The sequence below is a fragment of the Haliotis cracherodii genome, unplaced genomic scaffold (genome assembly GCF_022045235.1).
Source record: "Haliotis cracherodii isolate W230 unplaced genomic scaffold, xgHalCrac1.p SCAF_4, whole genome shotgun sequence".
NCBI lineage: Eukaryota > Metazoa > Mollusca > Gastropoda > Lepetellida > Haliotidae > Haliotis > Haliotis cracherodii.
Genome location: NW_027266297.1, coordinates 52,610,632 through 52,637,462, shown reverse-complemented (window position 1 = coordinate 52,637,462; position 26,831 = coordinate 52,610,632). Strand labels below are relative to the sequence as shown.

Sequence of the window (26,831 nt, the reverse complement as noted above, 5' to 3'; positions counted from 1 at the left end):
TGGCAGCCAAGACAGTCATATTGAAAAACCTATTTATGATCACTACTTTTGGTTCAATATATAAAACAATTTGATGTGACGTTTATGTGATATAACAATTTCCCATTTAAGGAGAAAGTGATCACATGACAGTGAAACTGACATTTTCACTAGAAACTATGTTGACACTGAAGGACTTCTTCCAGATTTTGTCATCTTCTAAGAAGAGTAAAGCATCAAAGTAGAAGGTGTCAGTTGGCAATACCTACCAGGGTTAAGCTGGCCAAATCAGGTTCAATGACTGCCTCACACTCAATACCTGCTTACCCAAGGAAAACTAGGAAACAGTGTCTGAGCTCCGCCATTCCTCCTTGGGTTCTGCTGTTGATATTATAGGGAACCTTCCAAAACAAGACATGTTGCTGCTGGATGAGTTCATTTGGATCTTCCGCATGGAAGGACAAGTCATCTCAATCTTTTCCTACCGAACCCAGTGACGAATGCCAATGCCCAGCATCGGGGCAGAGGCAAGCCCATCTCACCATGGCTGACTCACAACTGCCCCCCTCACAATCCTATCGACCTGGCTTTATCATAGGATCTTGATTACAGATTACCATACAGATTACCATACTTCAAACTAGTGCCAAAGACAGGACCAGTTGGAGGTCGTTTACTGTCATACGCCAACAATTGCAAGCACATCAGTAACCACTGGTTTCTCAAAATTGTTGCAGGTTACAAGAGGTATTTCCAATAATGTCAAGTACTTGTGACCCTGCCTGTATGCCATCATTCCCATCTAAAGGGAGCCATGTTGGCGGCCCCTACTTGGCCAAACAGACTTACGATCACAGGGTACAACTTCCTAGTCTTTCTGGTTCCAAAGAAAAACACCCCGGGAATTTGCATGATCATGGATCTCAAGGCCCTCAACAGATTTTCTTGTATGTCTGCCATGATTCTGTATGGAAACATTCAAAAAGCTCAGCACCTCTCTCAGGTGAGGAGACATGTCTGGACCTACAGGATACCTACCTTAATGTTCCCATACATCCAAGTTGTCGTCATTACCTGCGTTTCGTAGTCAACAACCAGAGGTTTGAGGGTCTGAGTTCAGAGTCCCCCCATTCGGCATCTCCATAGTCCCTTGGCTATTCACTCGGATCACCACCCCGATCATCAGGTTTGCCCATCTGTGTCAAACGGCTACATAGACGATATTCTTTGAGCGGACCAAGAGAAGACGCAACTGTAACAAAACACCATTTTCCTCATGCACTTGCAATCTTATCTAGAGTTTCTGTTACACACCACCAAGCCTGAGGTAAAACCAGTACAGGATCTTGTACATACACCTGGGTCACTTCACCGAGGTATATTAATTCCTCTAGAAGTAAGGCACCTGAAGGCAAAGGGCCTTGTAATGGATGTTGCATCATGTCTTGAAACTCAAGTGAATTGTGCATGTTATGTGACAAAAATTATGCTGATGTATGGATTGTGGAGTTGTATGGATTGTGGAGTTGAAAGGATTGTGCTGATGTATGGATTGTGCTGATATATGGATTGTGCTGATGTATGGATTGTGCTGATGTATGGATTGTGCAGTTGTAAGGATTGTACTGATGTATGGATTGTGCAGTTGCAAGGATTGTGCTGATGTATGGATTGTGCTGATGTATGGAATGGCTGATGTATGGATTGTGCAGTTGTATGGATTGTGCAGTTGTATGGATTGTGCTGATGTATGGATTTTGCAGATGTATGGATTTTGCTGATGTATGGATTGTGCTGGTGTATGGATTGCGCAGATGTATGGATTGTGCTGATGTATGGATTGTGCTGATGTATGGATTGTGCAGTTGTATGGATTGTGCTGGTGTATGGATTGTGCTGGTGTATGGATTGTGCAGATGTATGGATTGTGCAGATGTAAGGATTGTGCTGATGTATGGATTGTGCTGATGTATTGATTGTGCTGATGTATGGATTGTGCAGTTGTAAGGATTGTACTGATGTATGGATTGTGCAGTTGCAAGGATTGTGCTGATGTATGGATTGTGCTGATGTATGGAATGGCTGATGTATGGATTGTGCAGTTGTATGGATTGTGCAGTTGTATGGATTGTGCTGATGTATGGATTTTGCAGATGTATGGATTTTGCTGATGTATGGATTGTGCTGGTGTATGGATTGCGCAGATGTATGGATTGTGCTGATGTATGGATTGTGCAGTTGTAAGGATTGTGCAGATGTATGGATTGTGCAGATGTAAGGATTGTGCTGATGTATGGATTGTGCTGTAGTATGGATTGTGCTGATGTATGGATTGTGCGGCTTTGTTGTCACAATTGGTGGACTCCAAACTGGCGGCCTTATCTCAGGATAAGGCCCTGGTTGTTCTGTCCCCGGCCCCTTCGGTGGCTGCGGGTTTGGACGTGGGTTCTACGGGTACGGCGGCGGCTACCGTAGTCACCGGTCCTTCCCCCGAGCCGATACTCCCGTTATCGACTAAGGACCGTGTGGCCATGGTGTATGACCTCTTTGAGGACATGCAACGGCCCCAGTCGGTACCCCGGGGAATCCACGGCTCGGTGGGTTCCTCTGAGGTTTTCGACGAGTCCGCCGACAAGGCTTTTCCCTTTGTTGCGCACGATCAAGCCGTCTCTGGAGAAAGCCTTCGCGGCGTCCTCCGGTCAGGGACTCCCGTTACCTCCTCCGTCGTGGAGAAAGGGTTCGTTCCCGGTGCATGACTTCCCGGAATCAAGTCCCACCGCGGAGGCCCATGTGGAGAGGTTGGGTGTCTGTGCCCCACCTGCTGCTACAGTCACTCAAGTGACTTTACAGCAGATGGACACCCTCTCTCGGCACTCCATGCTCGCTATGTCACATGGTGACACCTACTTGGCGGCGGCGGCCAGTCTGGTCGAAGGTTCCCCCACGGACCGAGACCAGCGCATTTACAACTGTATGATCGGTTTGAATGCAACCCTTGAGTACGTTGCCGTAGCTTCGGCCTTTCTTTCCGGCACGTGCCATTTTTGAGGCGGCAAGCGTTCCTTGCCTCTTCTGGGTTGGACGCCGCCAACCAGGAGGTGTTACTTTCGCAGCCTTGGTCTGCGCAGACCCTTTTTAATAATCGGATCCCTGGTGTTCTAAAAGAACAGCAGTCTGCTTCGTCTGCCGCGGCTTCGCAGCATACGTTGGATCTGGTTGGGTCTCTGCACAGACGCCTGGGTGGTGCCCCTAAACGGAGTGCCCCTCAGGATGCTGCGGCCGGGAAGTCCAAGGGGTCGGTGTCTTTTTCCTCCGGAAGAGGTCCCGCTCTGAGGGCCCCGGTAAGGGCAACCTGTCGCCCTTTCGGGGGATTAAGGGACACTGGGGGAAGCCTAAGCCGTCTCGTGATGGTAAGGGCTCCTCCAAATGACTCTCTCTTGCAGGGTTCGTGTGCCAACAGCGCCAGCTTCGGTTGGCCCGTAGGCAAACCCGAGTCATTCAGCCCTGGACAGTTGCATCTGCCGCAGCCTGTCAGGCCTCCCTTCCCTTCCCCTGTCGGAGCCAGACTCCAGACTTACTGGGAGAATTGGGAACAAGTGTTCGACGACCCGTGGGTGGTCAACACGATTCGGTACGGCTATCGGCTAGATCTCAAAGCGGATCCGCCGCTCACCGTCGCCCCGTTGGAAGGTTTCTATTCAGAAGCTGATCTTCCCATCCTCGCCGATGCCATCGGCAGTTTGGTGGAGAAGAGGGCGGTACGGGAGTTAGTCCTACCAGAAATAACACCGGGGTTTTACTCCAGGATATTTCTTGTTCCCAAGAAAGACAGTGCAGAACTCAGAATGATTTACAATCTGAAATCGTTCAACAAGTTTTACCTGCACAAGCCGCCCAAGTTCAGAATGTTGACCTTGGCGCACCTGAAAGCTCTGATCATGCCGGCCGACCAGCTCGTTTTGATCGACCTGAAGGATGCTTATCTGCATGTTCTGATTCACTCGGATCATCACAAGTATCTCAGGTTTGTCTTTCAAGGCAGGCACTACGAGTGGGTTGTACTCCCATTCGGTCTTTCGTACCTGGACGACTCGCTCGTGGCCAATCGAATGACGGACGCCCTGTCACGCCATGTCGATTTCGCACGTTGGCTCTTGGAGCAATTGGGGTGGATTATCAATCCGTTGTAATTTTTAAATAAATATGATGACACATGTTTTGTTTTAACTTTTTTAATGAATACATGTATAACCAAATGTTGTGTGCATCGATTGACAAAATGTTGATAACTAATAGTAGCACTTTCAGTAGTATTGTTTTTCGGTTAAACAATTTACACTGACCGAAAGGCTTGTACTCATACACCTATTGTTTTAAAGAGGAAGTCGACTAGAAAATCTGTACTGAACTGTAGGAAACAAATACAGGAGCATTGAGCATCAAAAAGTGAAGTAAACAAACATTCAATCATATCTGTGTGAAATATCGCTTTAACTGAACTTGTTGAGTTTTGTTGATTGAAAATTGAACACATATTGAAACTGCCATTTGACAGAGACATAGACATCTGATGACCATATTGGTGTCTATTCTGCAGGAAAGAATTTGTGAAGAGAGTGCGTCCTTTGATCTGAGTTCAGTGGACATTGCCACAGCTATGGAAGAGACCACAAGGCTCATGGAGAAGGTGGTGGAACTCAGCCAGACCGAGACTCAGGTGTCGGAGCTTGGGGAGCCAGCAGCAGGTGGGTCAGGTGTTGGAGCTGGGAGAGTCAGCAGCTGGTAGGTCAGGTGTTGGAGCTTGGAGAGTCAGCAGCTGGTGGGTCAGGTGTTGGAGCTGTGAGAGTCACCTGCAGGTGGGTCAGGTTTTGGGGTTGGGGGAGTCACCTGCAGGTGGGTCAGGTGTCGGAGCTGGGGGAGTCAGCAGCAGGTGGGTCAGGTGTCGGAGCAGAGGAGTCAGCAGCAGGTGGGTCAGGTGTCGGAGCAGAGGGAGTCAGCAGCAGGTGGGTCAGGTGTCGGAGCAGAGGGAGTCAGCAGCAGGTGTGTAAGATGTTTGAGCTGGGGTAGTCAGCAGCTGGTGGGTCAGGTGTCGGAGCTGTAGGAGTCACCTGCAGGTGGGTCAGGTGTTGGGGCTTGGGGAGTCAGCAGCTGGTGGGTCGGGTGTCGGAGCTGGGAGAGTCACCTGCAGGTGGGTCAGGTGTTGGGGCTTGGGGAGTCAGCAGCAGGTGGGTCAGGTGTCGGAGCTGGGAGAGTCACCTGCAGGTGGGTCAGGTGTTGGGGCTTGGGGAGTCAGCAGCTGGTGGGTCAGGTGTTGGGGCTTGGGGAGTCAGCAGCTGGTGGGTCAGGTGTTGGAGCTGGGGGAGTTAGCAGCTGGTGGGTCAGGTGTTGGAGCTGGGGGAGTCACCTGCAGGTGGGTCAGGTGTTGGAGCTGAGGGAGTCAGCTGCAGGTGGGTCGGGTGTCGGAGCTGGGGGAGTCAGCAGCAAGTGTGTCTTGTGATGGGTGGGAGTTAGCATCAAGTGTGTCTTGTGATGGGAGGGAGTTAGCTTCAAGTGTGTCTTGTGATGGGAGGGAGTCAGCATCAAGTGTGTCTTGTGATGGGAGGGAGTCAGCATCAAGTGTGTCTTGTGATGGGAGGGAGTCTGCTTCAAGTTTGTCTTGTGATGGGTGGGAGTTAACAGCAAGTGTGTCTTGTGATGGGAGGGAGTTAACAGCAAGTGTGTCTTGTGATGGGAAGGAGTTAACAGCAAGTGTGTTTTGTGATGGGTGGGAGTTAACAGCAAGTGTGTCTTGTGATGGGAGGGAGTTAACAGCAAGTGTGTCTTGTGATGGGAGGGAGTTAACAGCAAGGGGGAATCTGTTCCAATTCTAATAAACTTGATTTTCTCTTTTCAGTTGAACCAGATTTTGATCTTGAGGACATCTTGAAACTGAAGGGTAAGTGTTACACTCTAGGTGACAAAATATAACTGATCCTTAAATGTTAGTTAATGGTTAGTCCACATGACTAAGGCTGAAAAAAAAAAAATGGTTCTCTGTCTTATACACAGGGTTGAGTATTTTATGGGTTTTTTTCCACAACACATAGACATTACTGTGGGCACGGAACACCTGAAATACAATGTCAACAAATCCATACTTAAATGCTCAAATTAATCATGTAATTACACTGTCTGGTTGTAGAAAGAGTTCATAATATATCTGGACTTATGTTGGTAATCTATTTTATTAATTTTATTCAACATTTCATTCAATATTGTTTCAATTCATTTCGGCAAAATCGTATGTGAAGTGATCGGAAGATCTCACAACTCACTGTTATTTACAGCGTCCACGGTCATATTACTGCTATTGACGCCTTGAAACAAACTTCAGTGGCTAGAGAATGGATATATATTTATCATAAATGCCATACATTGAATCACTGAAAGTCATAATTTTTGTAGTTTGACAATTATATGTCAACATTATGTTTTGGCAATCGCGGGCGCATGGACGGTGATTGGTCAAATTCTTCCTTTTGAAAACATTTCCGGCAATGGCGATCAGCTGAACCAAAGTGCTATGCTTATGGTTATTAATTTATTTCACATATATATAGTAAAGCTGCAGCTACACATGATATTGGAATAAATTATTCCTGATAAAATAATAGTTTCAGATACAATTCCTCCACTCATTGTATAAAAATTCTTTGAAGTTATATTATTGGCTTAATCACCGGTTGATTCCAAGTAAAGTGTGTACAGCTGAATGCTACTTCCTGCTTAGTGTACGAGGCAAGACGCACGGTTATCTTAATCTCTGCATATAAAACAATGCCAATCAGAACAGGAAATACAATTTAATCAGCTAATCATTATGTTTAGTGATGTTTTATCTCAAATTTCAAATCTGAAGACAAAAACATTTTTATTGCAAATGTAGAGATTTTGTATGCACTAGTGATGTGCTATATTCAATTCGCTTTATAGCCGGGGTATAAAAATTAGCATCGATTACCCACTTATTTTACGAGACAAATAACCTCTTCATTATCCCTCATACAGTACACAAATACTATTGAATTTGTATTTGAATACCATCATCATGTCTAGTGATGTTGTATCGCAAATTTAATGTTTTCATTGACCAAACTTGCAAACAGCAAAGCAAGCACACAAACTCCTATTGCCGCCATGACCATAACACACGAGATGCGCAGCAAAGCAGTGCACATGAGAAGGGAAGTAACTGCACATTATATTGGATCGCATTGTTTTTAAGTATTGTAGCATTTATTGTAGTTTTGAAAATGGAAATAAAAACGAAACATTCGGTGGACTTAATGATGATGCGGCGGTGCCTGAGAACCAAGACATTTATTTTTTTAGCCTAAAAGCCAGATGGACTTATTTTGTGGTATGCTGTCACTGAAACCACAGGACCTTTGACCCTGATACTTTGCATGGATGATCATGGCTACCGCATGCCAAATAGTGCTCACATCATTCTGATTTCAATCTGAATTTCAACAAGGTCACCACAGCAGCCATATTTAAAGTGTCTTTTTTGTCCATTGCTCAGCCTGTTCTGTGTGTATCATTATGAAATGTCATATGCATGAAGTATATACCATGCTCAATTCAACATTCTCATGCTGTCAACCTTTGAGCTGCAGATACTGCTGTGGCTGTGAAAAGTTCTGTTGTTTCTTTTGTATATTCTTGTATGACCTTTCTGATCTGACAAAATATGCCAAGAAAGTTCAGGTGAGCTACAGAGCCTTGTGGCTCTATTTTTATTGCAATATGTTGGAACCTTTTGTGTTATTGTACCGTACCTTGAAAGTTCAAAGATAATGTACATCTTTCTGACATATGTATTATGACTTTTTGTAAAACCACTGCACTCTCTGTTTTTCAGAAACTCTACGACAGCTTGAAGAGAAAATAGATGAAATTCACATTCCAGGTGGAGGTCAAGGCCTCACAAAGCCAGGCATGTAGGTCAAGGTTATTGAAATTTGTTTCAAAGAGTGAGACAGTGAGCAAATGAATTTTGTTATTTCAATACCACATCTGATCTAGATACTAGAAAACACAAGCAATGGTCCACACAGTCCTCTACTACTTGTTAGAGCAGTTGTGTCCTACATGTTACAGTTGTGTCCTGTGTATTACAGTTGTGCACTGTGTATTACGGTTAGGTCCTGTGTATTACAGTAAGGTCCTGTGTATTACAGTTGTGCACTGTGTATTACAGTTGTGCACTGTGTATTACAGTTAGGTCCTGTGTATTACAGTTGTGCACTGTGTATTACAGTTGTGTCCTGTGTATTACAGTTGTGTCCTGTGTATTACAGTTGTGCACTGTGTATTACAGTTGTGCACTGTGTATTACAGTTGTGCACTGTGTATTACAGTTGTGTCCTGTGTATTACAGTTGTGCACTGTGTATTACGGTTAGGTCCTGTGTATTACAGTAAGGTCCTGTGTATTACAGTTGTGCACTGTGTATTACAGTTGTGCACTGTGTATTACAGTTAGGTCCTGTGTATTACAGTTGTGCACTGTGTATTACAGTTGTGCACTGTGTATTACAGTTAGGTCCTGTGTATTACAGTTGTGCATTGTGTATTACAGTTAGGTCCTGTGTATTACAGTTGTGCACTGTGTATTACAGTTGTGTCCTGTGTATTACAGTTGTGTCCTGTGTATTACAGTTGTGTCCTGTGTATTACGGTTAGGTCCTGTGTATTACAGTTGTGCATTGTGTATTACGGTTAGGTCCTGTGTATTACAGTTGTGCACTGTGTATTACGGTTAGGTCCTGTGTATTACAGTTGTGCATTGTGTATTACAGTTGTGCACTGTGTATTACAGTTAGGTCCTGTGTATTACAGTTGTGCATTGTGTATTACAGTTAGGTCCTGTGTATTACAGTTGTGTCCTGTGTATTACAGTTGTGTCCTGTGTATTACAGTTGTGTCCTGTGTATTACAGTTAGGTCCTGTGTATTACAGTTGTGCACTGAGTATTACAGTTGTCCACTGTGTATTACGGTTGTGCACTGTGTATTACAGTTGTGCACACTGTATTACAGTTGTGCACTGTGTGGTTGTGCACTGTGTATTACAGTTGTGCACTGTGTATTACGGTTGTGCACTGTGTATTACGGTCAGGTCCTGTGTATTACAGTTGTGCACTGTGTGGTTGTGCACTGTGTATTACAGTTAGGTCCTGTGTATTACAGTTGTGCACTGTGTATTACAGTTGTGCACTGTGTATTACAGTTGTGCACTGTGTATTACAGTTGTGCACTGTGTATTACAGTTGTGCACTGTGTATTACAGTTGTGCACTGTGTATTACGGTTAGGTCCTGTGTATTACAGTTGTGCACTGTGTATTACAGTTGTGCACTGTGTATTACGGTTGTGCACTGTGTATTACAGTTGTGTCCTGTGTATTACAGTTGTGCACTGTGTATTACAGTTGTGCACTGTGTATTACGGTTAGGTCCTGTGTATTACGGTTGTGTCCTGTGTATTCCTGTTGTGTCCTGTGTATTACAGTTGTGTCCTGTGTATTACAGTTGTCCACTGTGTATTACAGTTGTGTCCTGTGTATTACGGTTGTGCACTGAGTATTACAGTTGTGCACTGTGTATTACAGTTGTGCACTGTGTATTACAGTTGTGCACTGAGTATTACAGTTGCGCACTGTGTATTACAGTTGTGCACTGTGTATTACAGTTGCGCACTGTGTATTACAGTTGTGTCCTACATGTTACAGTTGTGTCCTGTGTATTACAGTTGTGTCCTGTGTATTACAGTTGTGCAGTGTATTACAGTTGTGCACTGTGTATTACAGTTGTGCACTGTGTATTACAGTTAGGTCCTGTGTATTACAGTTGTGTCCTGTGTATTACGGTTATGTCCTACATGTTACTGTTGTGTCCTGTGTATTACAGTTGTGTCCTGTGTATTACGGTTGTGTCCTGTGTATTACAGTTGTGTCCTACCTGTTACGTTTGTGTCCTACATGTTACAGTTGTGTCCTACATATTACAGTTGCGTCCTACATATTACAGTTGCGTCCTTCATGTTACAGTTGTGTCCTACATATTACAGTTGCGTCCTACATGTTACAGTTGTGTCCTACATGTTACAGTTGTGTCCTACATGTTACAGTTGTGTCCTACATGTTACAGTTGTGTCCTACATGTTACAGTTGTGTCCTACATGTTACAGTTGTGTCCTACATGTAACAGTTGTGTCCTACATGTTTCAGTTGTGTCCATTATGTTACAGTTGTGTCCTACATGTTACATTTGTGTCCTTCATGTTACAGTTGTCTCCTACATGTTACATTTGTGTCCTTCGTGTTACATTTGTGTCCATCATGTTACAGTTGTGTCCTTTATGTTACATTTGTGTCCTTCGTGTTACATTTGTGTCCATCATGTTACAGTTGTGTCCTTCCTGTTACAATTGTGTCCTACATGTTACATTTGTGTCCTTCGTGTTACAGTTGTGTCCATCATGTTACTGTTGTGTCCTACATGTTACAGTTGTGTCTTACATGTTACAGTTGTGTCCTACATGATACAGTTGTGTCCTACATGTTACATTTGTGTCCTTCGTGTTACATTTGTGTCCATCATGTTACAGTTGTGTCCGACATGTTACATTTGTGTCGTTCGTGTTACAGTTGTGTCCTTCATGTTACAGTTGTGTCCTACATGTTACATTTGTGTCATTCATTTTACAGTTGTGTCCTACATGTTACATTTGTGTCATTCATTTTACAGTTGTGTCCTACATGTTACATTTGTGTCATTCATTTTACAGTTGTGTCCTACATGTTACTGTTGTGTGCTACATATTACAGTAGTGTCCTACATTTGTGTCCTTGTGATACATTTGTGTCCTTGTGATACATTTGTGTCCTCGTGATACATTTGTGCCCTACATGTACCAGTTGTGTTCTTCTTGTTACAGCAGTTGCCTTTTATATGTTACAGGTTTATGTTTGAGTTGCTAGCCCAGGTGAACATCACATTTGAGACTAGAAGTTCTGTGTTGGATGTCCTGGATAAGGTGGTGGCGCATCTCAACAATGATGGTAATACCGTTAGTTCATGTTGGGTACTTGTATATCTCTGAAACAGTTTCCTGCAATGTTTGGTGAAGGTGTTGGGGACACACAGGGACTTATCATGAATGTTGTTGTTGTTTAATGCCACAATCAGCAATATTCCAGCTTTGTGACGGCGGTCTGTAAATAATCAAGTCTGGAGCAGACAATCCAGTGATTGACATCCAAAGCATCAATCTACGCAGTTGGGATATGATTACATGCACAAACCAAGTCAGCAAGCCTTACGGCCCAATCACGTTTGTCTTTTCTTATGACAAGCATAGTCGCCTTTCATGGCAAGCATGGGTTGCTGACTTATCCTGAATGATGAGATCTGATTTGTTCAGATGAACTTTATAAAATACTATGTATCCCACCTGGGAGGGAAATAAATTTCTGAGCGGGAGAATAAATCCCTTGTACCCGCACTCAGGAGCTAAAGGTGGCATGTTGTTTACAAGTCAGTGAAAGTCACATGACACAGCACAAGCTAACCTCAGCTACATCAAACAGCTGTTTTCTATCAATATTGAATTTGTTTTAATTCTTTTACAATGGCAGATTAAAACATGTCGGTAAGATTGTAGCAGTATCACCGGGTGTACATGTGGTTTTATGCATCCCTCGTTATCATCTGCCGCGAAGTGGAAGGGGGATATAGGAATGGGTGCCGTCCTTCTGTATATCCATCCGTCCATCACATTTCGTTTCCGGTGCAGAACACAAAAACCATGAGAGCTATCTTAACCAAACTTGGCACTTAGATAGGTCTAGTCGTGAACTGGTGCCTGTTGATAGTTTGGGATTTTAAAAAAAAAAATTTTTCTAGTTTCTATGGCAATGACTTTGACTTAGACTGAAAATGGCAATAGTCCTCGTTTCCAGAGCAGATCTTGAAAACCATGCAATATTTCTTAACCAAAGGTGGCACATAAATAGGTCTAGTGGTGAACTTTGGGATTTTTTAAAAGATTATTTTTCGAGTTACCCTGGCAACGACTTTGACTTAGACTGAAAATGGTGATAGTCCTCATTTCTGGAGCAGATCTTGAAAACCGTACAATATTTCTTAACCAAGCTTGGCACATAATGTCATCTCGCAGCACTGAATACATTTCCTTTCTTGTTGGCAAGTTCTGCTTTGCTTGTGTGTATGTTCCCCAAAAGTGTCATGGACACGGTTGTCGCATTCACTTACTAACTTCTTGCAGAAACTTCCGGATCTCTCAAAGCAGCATGAATGTGAACATGTCTAGTTACTGGGGATTTCAACTGTGATCTGAGTGAAAAGCTGAAACTTGAAGATTTCTTTAATGTGTGGAAAATGACTCAACTCATTCACTCGATCTTCAACTCACTGTCTTGGAGCTACACTGGACTTGTTGTTTACTGATCATGCCAGTGTTGTAGCATTCCAGACTCCAGTCTACTCAGGTCATCAGATGACTGGTGCTGTACTTCTCAGTACACCTCATGGTGACCCCTGCTCTCATTGATCTCTAAGTAAAGCAAAAACTCCCTTACTTCTCTGATTATTGTTTATGTAATAACACAACTCATCATAAATACAACAGTGTAACTGACCTTAAACCTACCCATTTGTATAAACGCTGCCTCCTATCCGGTATATTTTCTTGTCAACCATACTCTGTACTTCACTTGCTTGATAACGGTGTTAAAACCTACACCAAAACATTGCTCCTAATTGTAATAAAGAAGTTGTTCGTCCATATGTCTCATCCTTACTTATTACAAATACACTAACGTATTCTATCATAAAGTGCAGATTGCAAAACAACACAAGTAATAACTTTTTTTATCCCCCCGGCATATAATGCGGGCGGATATGGCGATCAGCCTGTCTGTCTGTCTGTCTGTCTGTCCGTCCGTAATCATTTCCTTTTTCGGGGCAGAACTCCAAAACCATTCAGTGTATTTGATCGAAACTTGGCAAAGCTATCAGGCACATACTGAAGTGGTGCCTTTTGATATATTGGGATTTTTCTAATTCTTATTTTTTAAAATTTTTATGGAATGAAGTTGGACATAGACTCAATTAGGGATGAGGTTCGTTTCCGGGGCAAAATTCGAAAACCATTCAGTGTATTTGATCGACACTTGGCAAAGCTATCAGGCACATACTGAAGTGGTGCCTTTTGATATTTTGGGATTTTTCTAATTTTTACCAACAGTTTCAACTACACTTCTGACTCAGGTACTCCTTGACAATATCCTTCAGCTATCCACCAGATATGCAGTTGTCATTGGTGATATGAACCATGATTTAAACAAACATGAACCATTAGCTTTGCCACCTGACTATCATTAGCTAATTAAGCGTCCATCAACAGACAGTATGACGTGTATTGACCACATATACACAAATCTTCCACACAGAGTAACAAGTGGAATGTTGGAGACATATTGGTCAGATCACAAAGTAATCTGGCTATCTGTGAAGTGACATGTTTAAAGAACTCCTTGCCATTGTCATTGTATTCAAGATTATCGACAACGCAGAGGACGCTACCATTGACAATTACACACTGATATTGTGCTACCATTGACAATTACACACTGATATTGTGATATTTCCTGTGTTCAAGACAATTCTTTTGTTCAAAACCATTGAACCAAGTCCTGTTGGTGTTTGGGACTGTAGTGACTCACTGGGACTTGTTGGGACTGTAGTGACTCACTGGGACTTGTTGGGACTGTACTGACTCACTGGGAATTGTTGGAACTGTACTGACTCACTGGGACTTGTTGGGACTGTACTGACTCACTGGGACTTGTTGGGACAGTAGTGACTCACTGGGAATTGTTGGGACTGTAGTGACTCACTGGGAATTGTTGGAACTGTACTGACTCACTGGGACTTGTTGGGACTGTACTGACTCACTGGGAATTGTTGGAACTGTACGGACTCACTGGGGCTTGTTGGAACTGTACTGAATCACTGGGACTTGTTGGGACTGTACTGACTCACTGGGACTTGTTGGGACTGTAGTGACTCACTGGGACTTGTTGGGACTGTAGTGACTCACTGGGACTTGTTGGGACTGTACTGACTCACTGAGACTTGTTTTTACAGGTTCTAGTAGCAGCCTTCACTCTAAGGGAGCTGGCCTCTCTAAGTTCATGGACACTCTGAAGGTGAGCATCCTTAAGCTTCCTCTTCATCGAGGTGCTCAGACAGGTGGATTAGCCTAATGACCACAGTGCTATGAAGTATTGTCCAAGCCAGATTCTTCACCGTGAAGGCTTTCAATCTGTTTATATACCACTGTGGGGTTGTTTGTTTAAAGTTGGTCCCCAGCGACCTACACTTGTCATACATGACAGCTGAATGGTCCTGATGTCAGTTCTTTACTGACAAGGTAGTGTAATGAAATGAGTATGTACTGTTGACCATTTAAGCAGCCCATGCTTGTCTTGAGAGATGACTAACTGGATTGGGTTTGGTTGATGAAAGTCATCATGTCCCGTTTGGGTAGATCAATGCATACGATGTAAAGCACTGGATTGTCTGGTCCAGATTTACATTTACATTTACATACCACCATCACGTAACTAGAATAATTGTTGAGTGCAGGATTTAACAACAAAGAAACAATCGCTTTTAAAATAAAACATTTTGTTACAACATGATTAATTTATGGTATTGATATACATAATGAAATGATAAATACAGTTAAACATGGAAATTTCCATTTGTTTTGATAAAATATCACCTTGTTTCAACAAACATGTAAGTATCCATTCACGTAATGTTCATAATTGTTGTAGCAGTCCATAACGAGATTTATCACCCAAAGGGTCAGAATTAACCGAGTTAATAAAGTTTGAATGTGCAGCAGACCAAACACAACTTGACAGGCTCCAGTGTATTGTTTATGTCATCCAGACGTCATTGTTAACGTCATTGTTAACGTCATTTTAATCTTTTTGTGACGTAAGGTTGGCATGACGTCACATTAGAAACGTCATAGCTTAAGATTGTTAACGTCATTTTAATCTTTTTGTGACGTAAGGTTGGCATGACGTCACATTAGAAACGTATAAAACGCATATAAAAATCAAAATGTATTTCTCCAACTTCTTGATGTCAAGTACTCAGAGGATATCCACATGGGAAGATTAAGGTACTCATCCAACTATTGCTATGTGTTCGCATCTGTTCAACTGTTGTAATACTAATACGTTAAAGAAATGGCACTATACACCCACCACACACCTGCCTATAGTTTTTGATATCTAAAGACAATGTCTCGGTGGTCTCTTAGTGTGGAACTTGTATGAAGAGATTCAGTCCTACTCAAAAGGACATCACTTCACACTGTATATGTTGCCATAGCAACTCACGTGAGATCTGTCAGACATGTTAGAAGCTATACAATGTGATTCAGTGAGTGAGTTGGGTTTAACGCCTCTTTTAACAGTATTCCAGTTATATCGCGGCGTGTCAGCTTGGCGTGGGAGGAAAGCCTGAATTGATGCAGGTCTCAGACGTTTACCACTTCGGTGAAACCCACGAGCACGGGTATGGTGCTGACAAACCTAGAAACATAATCGGGGCAAACCGGGATTCGAACCCACAATCATAGGTTTCTGGCGTGTCCAAGGGACGCAACTCTGCAAAGCGAATCATGGCACCCTAGAAGACTGGGCCACCCAGGCCCCCACAATGTGATTCAACATCCAAATGAATTTAATACCTTGTTTTAAGAAAGTATTTATTGAATGAAATAAAATGGAAAGCATTCTCTGTATTTTCTGTTTGCTTGCTTGCTTTCATTATGCAGTTAGATGACTTGGGTAATTCACTCATGTGTGATTACAGATTGTGTTCAGTCAAGATGTGGGAAGTAACATGACCCTTGACCAACACATGGCAACCGTAACACAGTCCTACAAGGTATGTCCATCAACATGACCCTTGACCAACACATGGCAACCGTAACACAGTCCTACAAGGTATGTCCATCAACATGACCCTTGACCAACACATGGCAACCGTAACACAGTCCTACAAGGTATGTCCATCAACATAACCCTTGACCAACACATGGCGACCGTAACACAGTCCTACAAGGTATGTCCATCAACATGACCCCCACACAACATCAGACAGTGGTAACACAGTCCTGCAGGGTATGTCCATCAACATGACCCCCACACAACATCAGACACTGGTAACACAGTCCTGTAGGGTATGTCCATCAACATGACCCCCACACAACACCAGACACTGGTAACACAGTCCTGTAGGGTATGTCCATCAACATGACCCCCACCCAACACCAGACACTGGTAACACAGTCCTGTAGGGTATGTCCATCAACATGACCCCCACACAACACCAGACACTGGTAACATAGTCCTGTAGGGTATGTCCATCAACATGACCCCCACACAACATCAGACACTGGTAACACAGTCCTGCAGGGTATGTCCATCAACATGACCCCCACACAACATCAGACACTGGTAACACAGTCCTGCAGGGTATGTCCATCAACATGACCCCCACACAACATCAGACAGTGGTAACACAGTCCTGTAGGGTATGTCCATCAACATGACCCCCACACAACATCAGACAGTGGTAACACAGTCCTGCAGGGTATGTCCATCAACATGACCCCCACCCAACATCAGACAGTGGTAACACAGTCCTGCAGGGTATGTCCATCAACGTGACCCCCACACAACACCAGACACTGGTATCACAGTCCTGTAGGGTATGTCCATCAACATGACCCCCACCCAACACCAGACACTGGTAACACAGTCCTGCAGGGTATGTCCATCAACATGACCCCCACACAACATCAGACACTGGTAACACTGTCCTACAAGGTATGTCCATCAACATGACTCCAACAAAACCAGACACTGGTAACACAGTCCTGTAGGGTATGTCCATCAACATGACCCTAACACAACACCAGACACTGGTAACACAGTCCCGTAGAGTATGTCCATCAACATGACCCCCACCCAACACCAGACACTGGTAACACAGTCCTGTAGGGTATGTCCATCAACATGACCCCCACACAACACCAGACACTGGTAACACAGTCATGCAGGGTATGTCCATCAACATGACTCCCACACAACATCAGACAGTGGTAACACAGTCCTGCAGGGTATGTCCATCAACATGACCCCCACCCAACATCAGACAGTGGTAACACAGTCCTACAGGGTATGTCCATCAACATGACCCCCACACAACACCAGACACTGGTAACACAGTCCTGCAGGGTATGTGTCAACATGACCCTCATCAAACAGCTGGCTCACTTATCGACAATGACATCTGTAATTAGCACTAATGGGTGCATTAAATAACATTCACTGTAAACATTAAAGCCATTGAGGTACACGGAAAAAAGGCTAAATAGTTTTCATTAAACATATTACAGAATGTTGTTTTTCCTTAGGTGCATCTGCACCTGAAGGAGAAGATGAAGAAGAAAAAATCTGACCCCTGGGCATCGTCTGGCAGTGGGGAGAAAGCAGAGAGAGTCCTCAGTTACTGGTGCTTCAGTCCAGGTCACAGCATGCGTGACCTTCAGTCCCATGGGGTCAAGGCCATCATCCTTACAAGTGGCACACTCTCTCCCATTGAGTCATTCACCATGGAAATGCAAATGTGAGTTAGCTTTTGGGGATTTTATGTTTAAATCTGTGTAGACAATCATTGGAGTATGCACTTGAAAATAGTAACAGTGAAAATACTAAAGGAAGAGAATTTATGGATGTCAACAAAACATTTTAAATCACCCGATGAAGGAGTAAGTATATACCCTGAAACGTTGTGTTCCTGATAATAAAGAAGCTGACATCCATAGATTCCCTTCATTATGTGTATCACTTCTAAATGCCATTCATAGATGTGAAAATACTGTTTGTTTTCTTCCATTCTTCCATCAAGAATATAATGCCCACTTCTAGTTTTCAGTGGAAATCACTGAATATCGGCATGATATTGTGTGTTACAGGCCTTTGTGTGTTACAGTCACTGTATTAGCTGTTGTGTGTTACAGCCCATTTGATGTTTGTTTGGAGAACCCCCATGTTATAGAGAAGGACCAGGTGTTCATTAGCGTCATCGGCAGGGGCCCCGACAACTCCATCCTCAATTCCAACTACGACAACAGGTATGTATATGGGGGTTGACGTTCTGTCTTGACTGACAACTTTAAATATTCTACTGTTTGACCTAGGCTTGTTGGGTTTGCAAAGATGTTGCTGAATTGTAGCCTGTATTAGTGCCTGTCTTCTGTCCACAGGTTCACTGTTTCCTACCAGACCTCCCTGGGCAACGCTGTATGTAAGTAGTGCTGCTGCCATGTCTGTCTTTGAGGTAGTGCTGCTGCCATGTCTGTCTTTGAGGTAGTGCTGCTGCCATGTCTGTCTTTGAGGTAGTGCTGCTGCCATGTCTGTCTTTGAGGTATGCTGCTGCCATGTCTGTCATGGAGGTAGCACTGGGCCCATGTCTGTCTTAGAGGTAGTGCTGGGCCCATGTCTGTCTTAGAGGTAGTGCTGGCCCATGTCTGTCTTGAAGGTAGTGCTGGGCCCATGTCTGTCTTGAAGGTAGTGCTGGGCCCATGTCTGTCTTAGAGGTAGTGCTGGCCCCATGTCTGTCTTAGAGGTAGTGCTGGGCCCATGTCTGTCTTGAAGGTAGTGCTGGGCCCATGTCTGTCTTAGAGGTAGTGCTGGCCCCATGTCTGTCTTAGAGGTAGTACTGGGCCCATGTCTGTCATGGAGGTAGTGCTGCTGCCATGTCTGTCTTTGAGGTAGTACTGGGCCCATGTCTGTCTTTGAGGTATGCTGCTGCCATGTCTTTCTTTGAGGTAGTGCTGCTGCCATGTCTGTCTTTGAGGTATGCTGCTGCCATGTCTGTCATGGAGGTAGCACTGGGCCCATGTCTGTCTTAGAGGTAGTGCTAGACCCATGTCTGTCTTAGAGGTAGTGCTGGGCCCATGTCTGTATTAGAGGTAGTGCTGGGCCCATGTCTGTCTTTGAGGTAGTGCTGGCCCCATGTCTTGAAGGTAGTGCTGGCCCCATGTCTGTCATGGAGGTAGCACTGGACCCATGTCTGTCTTAGAGGTAGTGCTAGACCCATGTCTGTCTTAGAGGTAGTGCTGGGCCCATGTCTGTCTTAGAGGTAGCACTGGACCCATGTCTATCTTAGAGGTAGTGCTAGACCCATGTCTGTCTTAGAGGTAGTGCTGGGCCCATGTCTGTATTAGAGGTAGTGCTGGGCCCATGTCTGTCTTTGAGGTAGTGCTGGCCCCATGTCTTGAAGGTAGTGCTGGCCCCATGTCTGTATTAGAGGTAGCACTGGACCCATGTCTGTCTTAGAGGTAGTGCTAGACCCATGTCTGTCTTAGAGGTAGTGCTGGGCCCATGTCTGTCTTAGAGGTAGCACTGGACCCATGTCTGTCTTAGAGGTAGTGCTAGACCCATGTCTGTCTTAGAGGTAGTGCTGGGCCCATGTCTGTCTTAGAGGTAGTGATAGGCCCATGCCTGTCATGTGGGTTGTGCTGGACCCATGTCTGTCTTCGAGGTAGTGATAGGCCCATGCCTGTCTTAGAGGTAGTGATAGGCCCATGCCTGTCATGTGGGTTGTGCTGGACCCATGTCTGTCTTAGAGGTAGTGATAGGCCCATGCCTGTCATGTGGGTTGTACTGGACCCATGTCTGTCTTAGAGGTAGTGATAGGCCCATGCCTGTCATGTGGGTTGTGCTGGACCCGTGTCTGTCTTAGAGGTAGTGATAGGCCCATGCCTGTCATGTGGGTTGTGCTGGACCCGTGTCTGTCTTAGAGGTAGACAGGCGATAATCACAGGGTTTGCAGAGTATGACATGTTGCTACAATCGCTTCTGTTAAAAGAGAGCAACAGTTACAAAACAGATGGCCAAAGGCGCTTACTGTAAACAGATCTGCTTCCCAGCTGTCATCATAAGTCCATAAGTGCACCAACCTGGGCCTTCTTCCTCTAATGTCTACCCTATTTGTGTGTTGTCTTCCATCTGTGCATAGTAAATTAACGGGATTTGCTATCGTGGAGTGAGCTGAGATTGTTGTCGGAAGAAATGATGGATGATGTCATGGCTTGTCATTATATGCCTCTTCTGCATTTTTTCAGTCAACTTTGCTCGGGTCGTCCCAAATGGGCTGTTAGTGTTCTTCCCCTCCTACCCCGTCATGGAGAAGTGTGTGGAGTTTTGGCAGGTGAGTTAATGTCATGGAGGAGTGTGTGGAGTTCTGACAGGGGAGTTGATGTCATGGAGGAGTGTGTGGAGTTCTGACAGGGGAGTTGATGTCATCGAGGAGTGTGTGGAGTTCTGACAGGGGAGTTGATGTCATGGAGGAGTGTGTGGAGTTCTGACAGGGGAGTTGATGTCATGGAGGAGTGTGTGGAGTTCTGACAGGGGAGTTGATGTCATGGAGGAGTGTGTGGAGTTCTGACAGGGGAGTTGATGTTATGGAGGAGTGTGTGGAGTTCTGACAGGGGAGTTGATGTCATGGAGGAGTGTGTGGAGTTTTGGCAGGTGAGTTAATGTCATGGAGGAGTGTGTGGAGTTCTGACAGGGGAGTTGATGTCATGGAGGAGTGTGTGGAGTTCTGACAGGGGAGTTGATGTCATGGAGAGGTGCATGGAGTTCTGACAGGGGAGTTGATGTCATGGAGGAGTGTGTGGAGTTCTGACAGGGGAGTTGATGTCATGGAGGAGTGTGTGGAGTTCTGACAGGGGAGTTGATGTCATGGAGAGGTGTGTGGAGTTCTGACAGGGGAGTTGATGTCATGGAGAGGTGTGTGGAGTTCTGACAGGGGAGTTGATGTCATGAAGGAGTGTGTGGAGTTCTGACAGGGGAGTTGATGTCATGGAGAGGTGTGTGGAGTTCTGACAGGGGAGTTGATGTCATGAAGGAGTGTGTGGAGCTCTGACAGGGGAGTTGACCTCATGGAGGAGTGTGTGGAGTTCGGACAGGGGAGTTGATGTCATGGAGGAGTGTGTGGAGTTCTGACAGGGGAGTTGATGTCATGGAGGAGTGCATGGAGTTCTGACAGGGGAGTTGATGTCATGGAGGAGTGTGTGGAGTTCTGACAGGGGAGTTGATGTCATGGAGGAGTGTGTGGAGTTCTGACAGGGGAGTTGATGTCATGGAGGAGTGTGTGGAGTTCTGACAGGGGAGTTTATGTCATGGAGAGGTGTGTGGAGTTCTGACAGGGGAGTTGATGTCATGGAGGAGTGTGTGGAGTTCTGACAGGGGAGTTGATGTCATGGAGGAGTGTGTGGAGTTCTGACAGGGGAGTTGATGTCATGGAGGAGTGTGTGGAGTTCTGACAGGGGAGTTGATGTCATGGAGGAGTGTGTGGAGTTCTGACAGGGGAGTTGATGTCATGGAGGAGTGTGTGGAGTTCTGACAGGGGAGTTGATGTCATGGAGAGGTGTGTGGAGTTCTGACAGGGGAGTTTATGTCATGGAGAGGTGTGTGGAGTTCTGACAGGGGAGTTTATGTCATGGAGAGGTGTGTGGAGTTCTGACAGGGGAGTTTATGTCATGGAGAGGTGTGGGACATTCCTCATATGAATTGCTAGTTTGTCTGGCCCAGGCTTGATTATTTACAAGCCGATATAGCTGAAACGTGATGGCTGCAAACATGATGTGCACTCAGAGGGACACACACACTTCTGAGTTAATTAATTAATGTCACTTGAAAACAGTAGCCCAACAGCTTTCATTATATGTTCAGGACAACAACATCTGGAGCAGGATCACCCAATACAAGCCGGTGTTTGTGGAGCCCAGGGGAAAAGCTGCCTTCACAGATGTGAGTAGTGCATTCATCAGCCTTCTAATATGTAGCTATGCTTGCACTCTGCTGTCTGTTCCTGTTATAGCTCAACTGGTTGTCAATGAGTGGAGCTTGTACCATATCTTGTAGCTCCTCCTGCTGCCCACTCCGACATTTGATGGCTGGACAAGAGCAATTACTTATATTTGAACAGTTCCTCAATAAAGACAAGGTCAAACAGTCATGGATTTCAATGGATGACAGGTGTCCTATATGATATATGTCAATGATTCATGCCATTGACAAGATAATATTCATAGAGATTTTATTCATATTCATTAACAATTTACGTAATTGCAGAAGTCAATTTCTTCTGTCATGGTAACACTTTGATGACTCAGCCCTTTCCCTTCCCCCCTGATCATGTTTCAAAACAAGAACAAACTGGTAAAATAAATAATTTATTTACATTATATGTACAGCTGCAATTGATGAACCAGATGCATGTAGCGGTAACTGTAGGGCCGACTGTAATGACTGCGTGGCTCAGGGCATACCTCATAGTGCATCTTTCAGATGACGACATCTGTCTCTCTGTGTAGGGTGAAGAAAAGCAATAGGGATGTTATGATATATTGATACACAGGTTAACGACAATATCTGTATCGATACAAACTTGTTGAAATGTTTTTTAGAAAAATAAATATACAGTGTAGAATTAGAGTTACGTCCCTTTGACAAACCAGTCATCATGGCTAATCTGGCAATCAAGTGTAAGCCCTGCAAACTTCAGTTGAGTTTTTGTTGAAAGTGTCAAAGGTGAGCTGTGACATCATTTTATAAGATTTTAAAGCAATCCTGAAATGGCAGGTCTGTGGACAAATTGTCTTGCATTTCTGCCATTCCCTGATAAGACACTGCTGCTTCAAGGTGGTTATGGTGAGTCAAACTGATGGCAATTGGGGATCAATGACTACAGCAAGTGGCAGAAATGTGATTGGAATGGAGGGATTTGGGCCGTGTTCCAACAAGGACCAAATATATACTGTGTCGTCAGCATGGGACAGCCTCACAACAAATTTAACTTCAGATATATGGGTTCCAACATGTAAACCAAATGTATTTGTGTGCATTCTTGTTTACCAAAAAAAAATGGCTCTCACTTCTACTAGAGTGCTTCTTCTGAGGTATCTGAGTCAAGTCTCTGACCATTCCATCGAGTCTTCAGTGAAGTCATCCATACCTGTGTGCAAGATGAAGATGAAATAATGAACTACATGTGTAGAATATTAAAGTATTAGGTCAAGAAAAGTTTCATCATTGTGAGTGTCATTTAGTACACACTCTGTGAATGTTTCCAGGGTGATATATAGGTTTTCTTACGGTGACTCATCTGGTTTAACAATAGTTCTGTTGATGTCTGGATATCTGGAAGTTTATAGGAAGTATAATCTTGGTTATCAATTTATGCCAGTTTGGTTGCTAATGCCGAGTGTCTGTCTGCAAAGCTAACAAGAAGCCTGGTGACCTCTTGTGTCATGATGATTATCTGATTGCACTGATTGGGCAGGAAGTTGTTGTATCAAGACGTCCTTAAAACATGTTAAGATGTCATCATTGTGTTCCTGTTTCACATACTAAATATTGCAAAAGCATGATACATCAAATCTGTGTTTCAGTGCGAGATTTACATGTGGTATTTTGGCATTCTTAGATATTAGCTTAACATAGCAGTTACATCAAGCATTTTATGTTTTTACCATACATTTCTTTGCTGCAGTGTGGATTTTGTTCCTTTATGCTGGGGGACACCGCCATGAGCCACACTGCTGCTTGAATGATGAATTTTGGGTCAATGCATAGTTTGTGTTCATCATGAATGTCCCAGTAGAATTCAGGATAACCCTTGGTGAGCATCGCGATGACCAGTGGCTTTCCCTTGTATTCTACAACCACAGGGGCGCCAGATGCACCATGTCGGAAGTGGGTTCTCACAGGCAGAAGGTAATATTCGGCGAGGTCACTGTACCATTCACCATCGTACCGTTTACCGTTGTACCAGTTGCCACGGAAGCCTATCTGTTGCAGATGTTGACGAGCCAGACGGCATTCTTCTATTGCAACTTGTACTGTCAGACAGTGCCTGTCAACACGTTTCTGTGCATTTCCATCAAACCCCATGATGGTCACATTGTGTGAATCTACACTATCCAAGAGGTCAGACTGTGACATCAGAGGCAAAGGTGGAGGCAGTTGACATCCCTTGGGAACATCAAGTTCCAAAATAATCACGTCAAATTTCAGACTTTCATAAACAAAACCTTTGAAGTGGAATTGTACCTCTAAGTCTAACTGCAAGTAACTGTTTTCATATTTTAACAGTTTTGCGATTGTTTCGTGAAGACCTGAAATAGAAATATATAGACATTGATAAAAGTACATCAATATCTGGGAAGTAATAGGTCCCAAGGACCCCATGCTTGACATAAGATATGGCTCATGTGATAATGTGGCTGATTATGTGTGCCCGCAAGACTGCACCATTGTTCATGCTATCAAGCACTTGGTTGTCTGGTCTAGATCGTTTACTGCCACTAACAGATACTAGTAAAACATAGTTAAGGCCCATCCAATATTTTCATGTTACTATAGTTAATAGTAGTATACATATGATATTGATAAGATTGAAAACAACATTCGCTCCCTTACTGAATATGCATTGCAATGAATCGAGGTTGTGTTAAGGTTCTTGCTTTTTCCCCCATGTGATTTAACCCCACCCCACACTGCAGCGCAACGCAACACGCAACACAACACAACACAACACAACACAAATAGTAGAACTTCATAAGAACTTACTTAGATTCCCCTGAAACTGGTAAGCTGTAAATAGGTGCAAAGCTGTCATCACAAATGGACCTCCCACTATGAAGGCCGTTCCTATATTTTGGGGAAGATGCAGCAGGCCAACTGACCGGTCAGTAAGCGGAGTCCAGCGCTGCAGGCCGTCTGAAAGCAGATGGACATGTTACATCACCATCACAGGTTAGCTGGGTTCACGATGTGTGGGACTTGAGAACCATTGCTTCACTAAGCCATGAAGTCTCACAGGCCCTTGACTTCTGACAGGAAGTTTGTGCAACAGAAGATGTGAAGGTTATCATCTGAATCCGCATCTGAATCCACATATAAAAGTTCAACCATCTCCCGACAAAGATACCTTCATGGAATATAAAACAACTTATATCACACTTGACAGTGGTGCCTCTTCGCCACTCGGCTGCAACAAGGCTGTTCATGTTAGCTGATGGGGCATTACAGACTCGCAGAATAACAGATTATTCGGCTTTAATGGTCTTAATGTGGGGAACCTGGATATTGACATTCTCGCTGGCATTTCCTGTGTGATGGGCATGACCAGCTGAACAACCTACAGCTGCCAGGACACCATACAGTACAATAGTGCCTCAGGTCCAGCTGCAGCTTGTGGGAATATGGGACCAATTCAACCTACACAAAGGAAAGGGCACATTCCCAGATGTTCAAGCAACTGCTTAACTAACTTCAGAAACAACTGAACAAAACAGTGGACTAGTGCCAAAACATGAGTAGGGCAGTCCCTTTGGTCATCACTGCAGTCTTCACTGGGGAGTCAATCAGTTTCCCATGATTGGAACATGTAGTTCTGTACATTTGCCCATACTCTTATATAGACTTACAATAGTTGTCGTGCAAGTCCCCTATTTATCACACACACATGAAATGGTCAGTGTTTTTCTCAGCTAGTTTGCTAGTGTTTTGTTAGGCATATAATGCATGCAATGCTTACCCTTCTGTTGTTCTGCTGCGATGTGCAGCAGTGGTGGACCACTGGTGGAACTTACTCAGCCTGTTGTGTTTAGAAACAGACTGATGACAGTATTACAGGGGCTTCCACTTTCTCCTGGTCCCAGCAAATGCCACATTGTGTCAGCTAGGCAGATATATAACATGTAGCTGTTGGAGCTGATCCTCCATAGTCTCCAAGCCTGACAATTAGACAGAGGCTTTAACATGGGTGCTGATCTGCTTTGTGGTAAATTCAGCCAGGAGAGCAGGAGAGGTTGCCATTGTGTGACATGTGCAGGCTTAACACAGCATCCTATGCGGCCTTAGAAGCTGCCTGCCTGAGCATTGGCTGTGAACCAAGAACTTGGTCCACTCCCAACATGCCAACATGGACATTTTTTAGATATACACAGACAAGCAACTTTGGCCTCAACAAGCACTTGCAAAGATCTTTTACATAAACACGAGGCCAGGAATAACAGCCAGGAAAATTTGTCCTCCAACACAAAGAGAAGTGAAGATGAGCAGAACGATTTGGCAGACTCTTGATGCACAACATGGATCAAAATCCATGCAACGAGTAAATATTTCTTGAAATAGTGTTTAGCACAAAGATACAATGCATTGGAAATATCTAAATATCTTTGTACTATGTAATATCATATCACTGGTGAAAGGAAAAAGTTGTAAGATATGCATGCAAGACAAATAGAGCCAAGTGGTGAAGACCTTTAGATATTATGCCTTTGTGCAGAATACCATGGATCATTTAACTGAAATTTGGGATAAAAATATGGTATTTCCTATAAAAAGAGATCAGTGTTCTACATTTAACTTGCAGAACCTGAAGAGATATGTATTTATTCTGACAATCTCAGTCCTACCAAGAATAAAGAAATGACAGCCAAGAAATCAGAAAATGCCTAAAGGATTCATGTCATTTTCTTAGTGCTTGGTTGTCTCATAATGGACAAGAGTTTTGTATGTCAACACCATGTAGTGTTCACCATTTGAGTGGGGAGGGAGCTAATTTGAGAAACAAAATGCACAAATCTATCTTTATGGACAGCTATTTAATATTCAG

The 26,831-nt window shown here is 44.0% G+C and overlaps 2 protein-coding genes across 3 annotated transcripts in view; one reads left to right on the top strand and one right to left on the bottom strand.

The window, feature by feature from the left end:
- The window catches only part of LOC139479618 (regulator of telomere elongation helicase 1-like), a 110,908-nt gene that overhangs the window by 10,669 nt on the left and 73,408 nt on the right, over nt 1-26,831 (top strand). Inside the window, exons 10-20 of the mRNA XM_071262456.1 lie at nt 4,577-4,724; nt 5,873-5,914; nt 7,883-7,961; nt 10,983-11,083; nt 14,193-14,254; nt 15,942-16,016; nt 17,551-17,762; nt 18,157-18,270; nt 18,403-18,443; nt 20,266-20,351; nt 21,878-21,955. Of these exons, the coding sequence (XP_071118557.1) occupies nt 4,577-4,724; nt 5,873-5,914; nt 7,883-7,961; nt 10,983-11,083; nt 14,193-14,254; nt 15,942-16,016; nt 17,551-17,762; nt 18,157-18,270; nt 18,403-18,443; nt 20,266-20,351; nt 21,878-21,955 (1,038 nt within the window). The remainder of the gene's footprint in view (nt 1-4,576; nt 4,725-5,872; nt 5,915-7,882; nt 7,962-10,982; nt 11,084-14,192; nt 14,255-15,941; nt 16,017-17,550; nt 17,763-18,156; nt 18,271-18,402; nt 18,444-20,265; nt 20,352-21,877; nt 21,956-26,831) is intronic.
- Nucleotides 22,398-26,831, bottom strand: part of LOC139479619 (uncharacterized) — a 29,660-nt gene continuing 25,226 nt past the window's right edge. Inside the window, exons 2-6 of one of the 2 annotated variants that reach the window (XM_071262458.1) lie at nt 25,749-25,947; nt 24,779-24,928; nt 23,680-24,324; nt 23,083-23,162; nt 22,398-22,513 (exon numbers count right to left, since the gene is read on the bottom strand). In XM_071262458.1, the coding sequence (XP_071118559.1) occupies nt 23,116-23,162; nt 23,680-24,324; nt 24,779-24,827 (741 nt within the window). In that variant the 5' untranslated portion in view covers nt 24,828-24,928; nt 25,749-25,947 and the 3' untranslated portion in view covers nt 22,398-22,513; nt 23,083-23,115. The remainder of the gene's footprint in view (nt 22,514-23,082; nt 23,163-23,679; nt 24,325-24,778; nt 24,929-25,748; nt 25,948-26,831) is intronic. The other variant, XM_071262457.1, reaches the window with a different exon arrangement.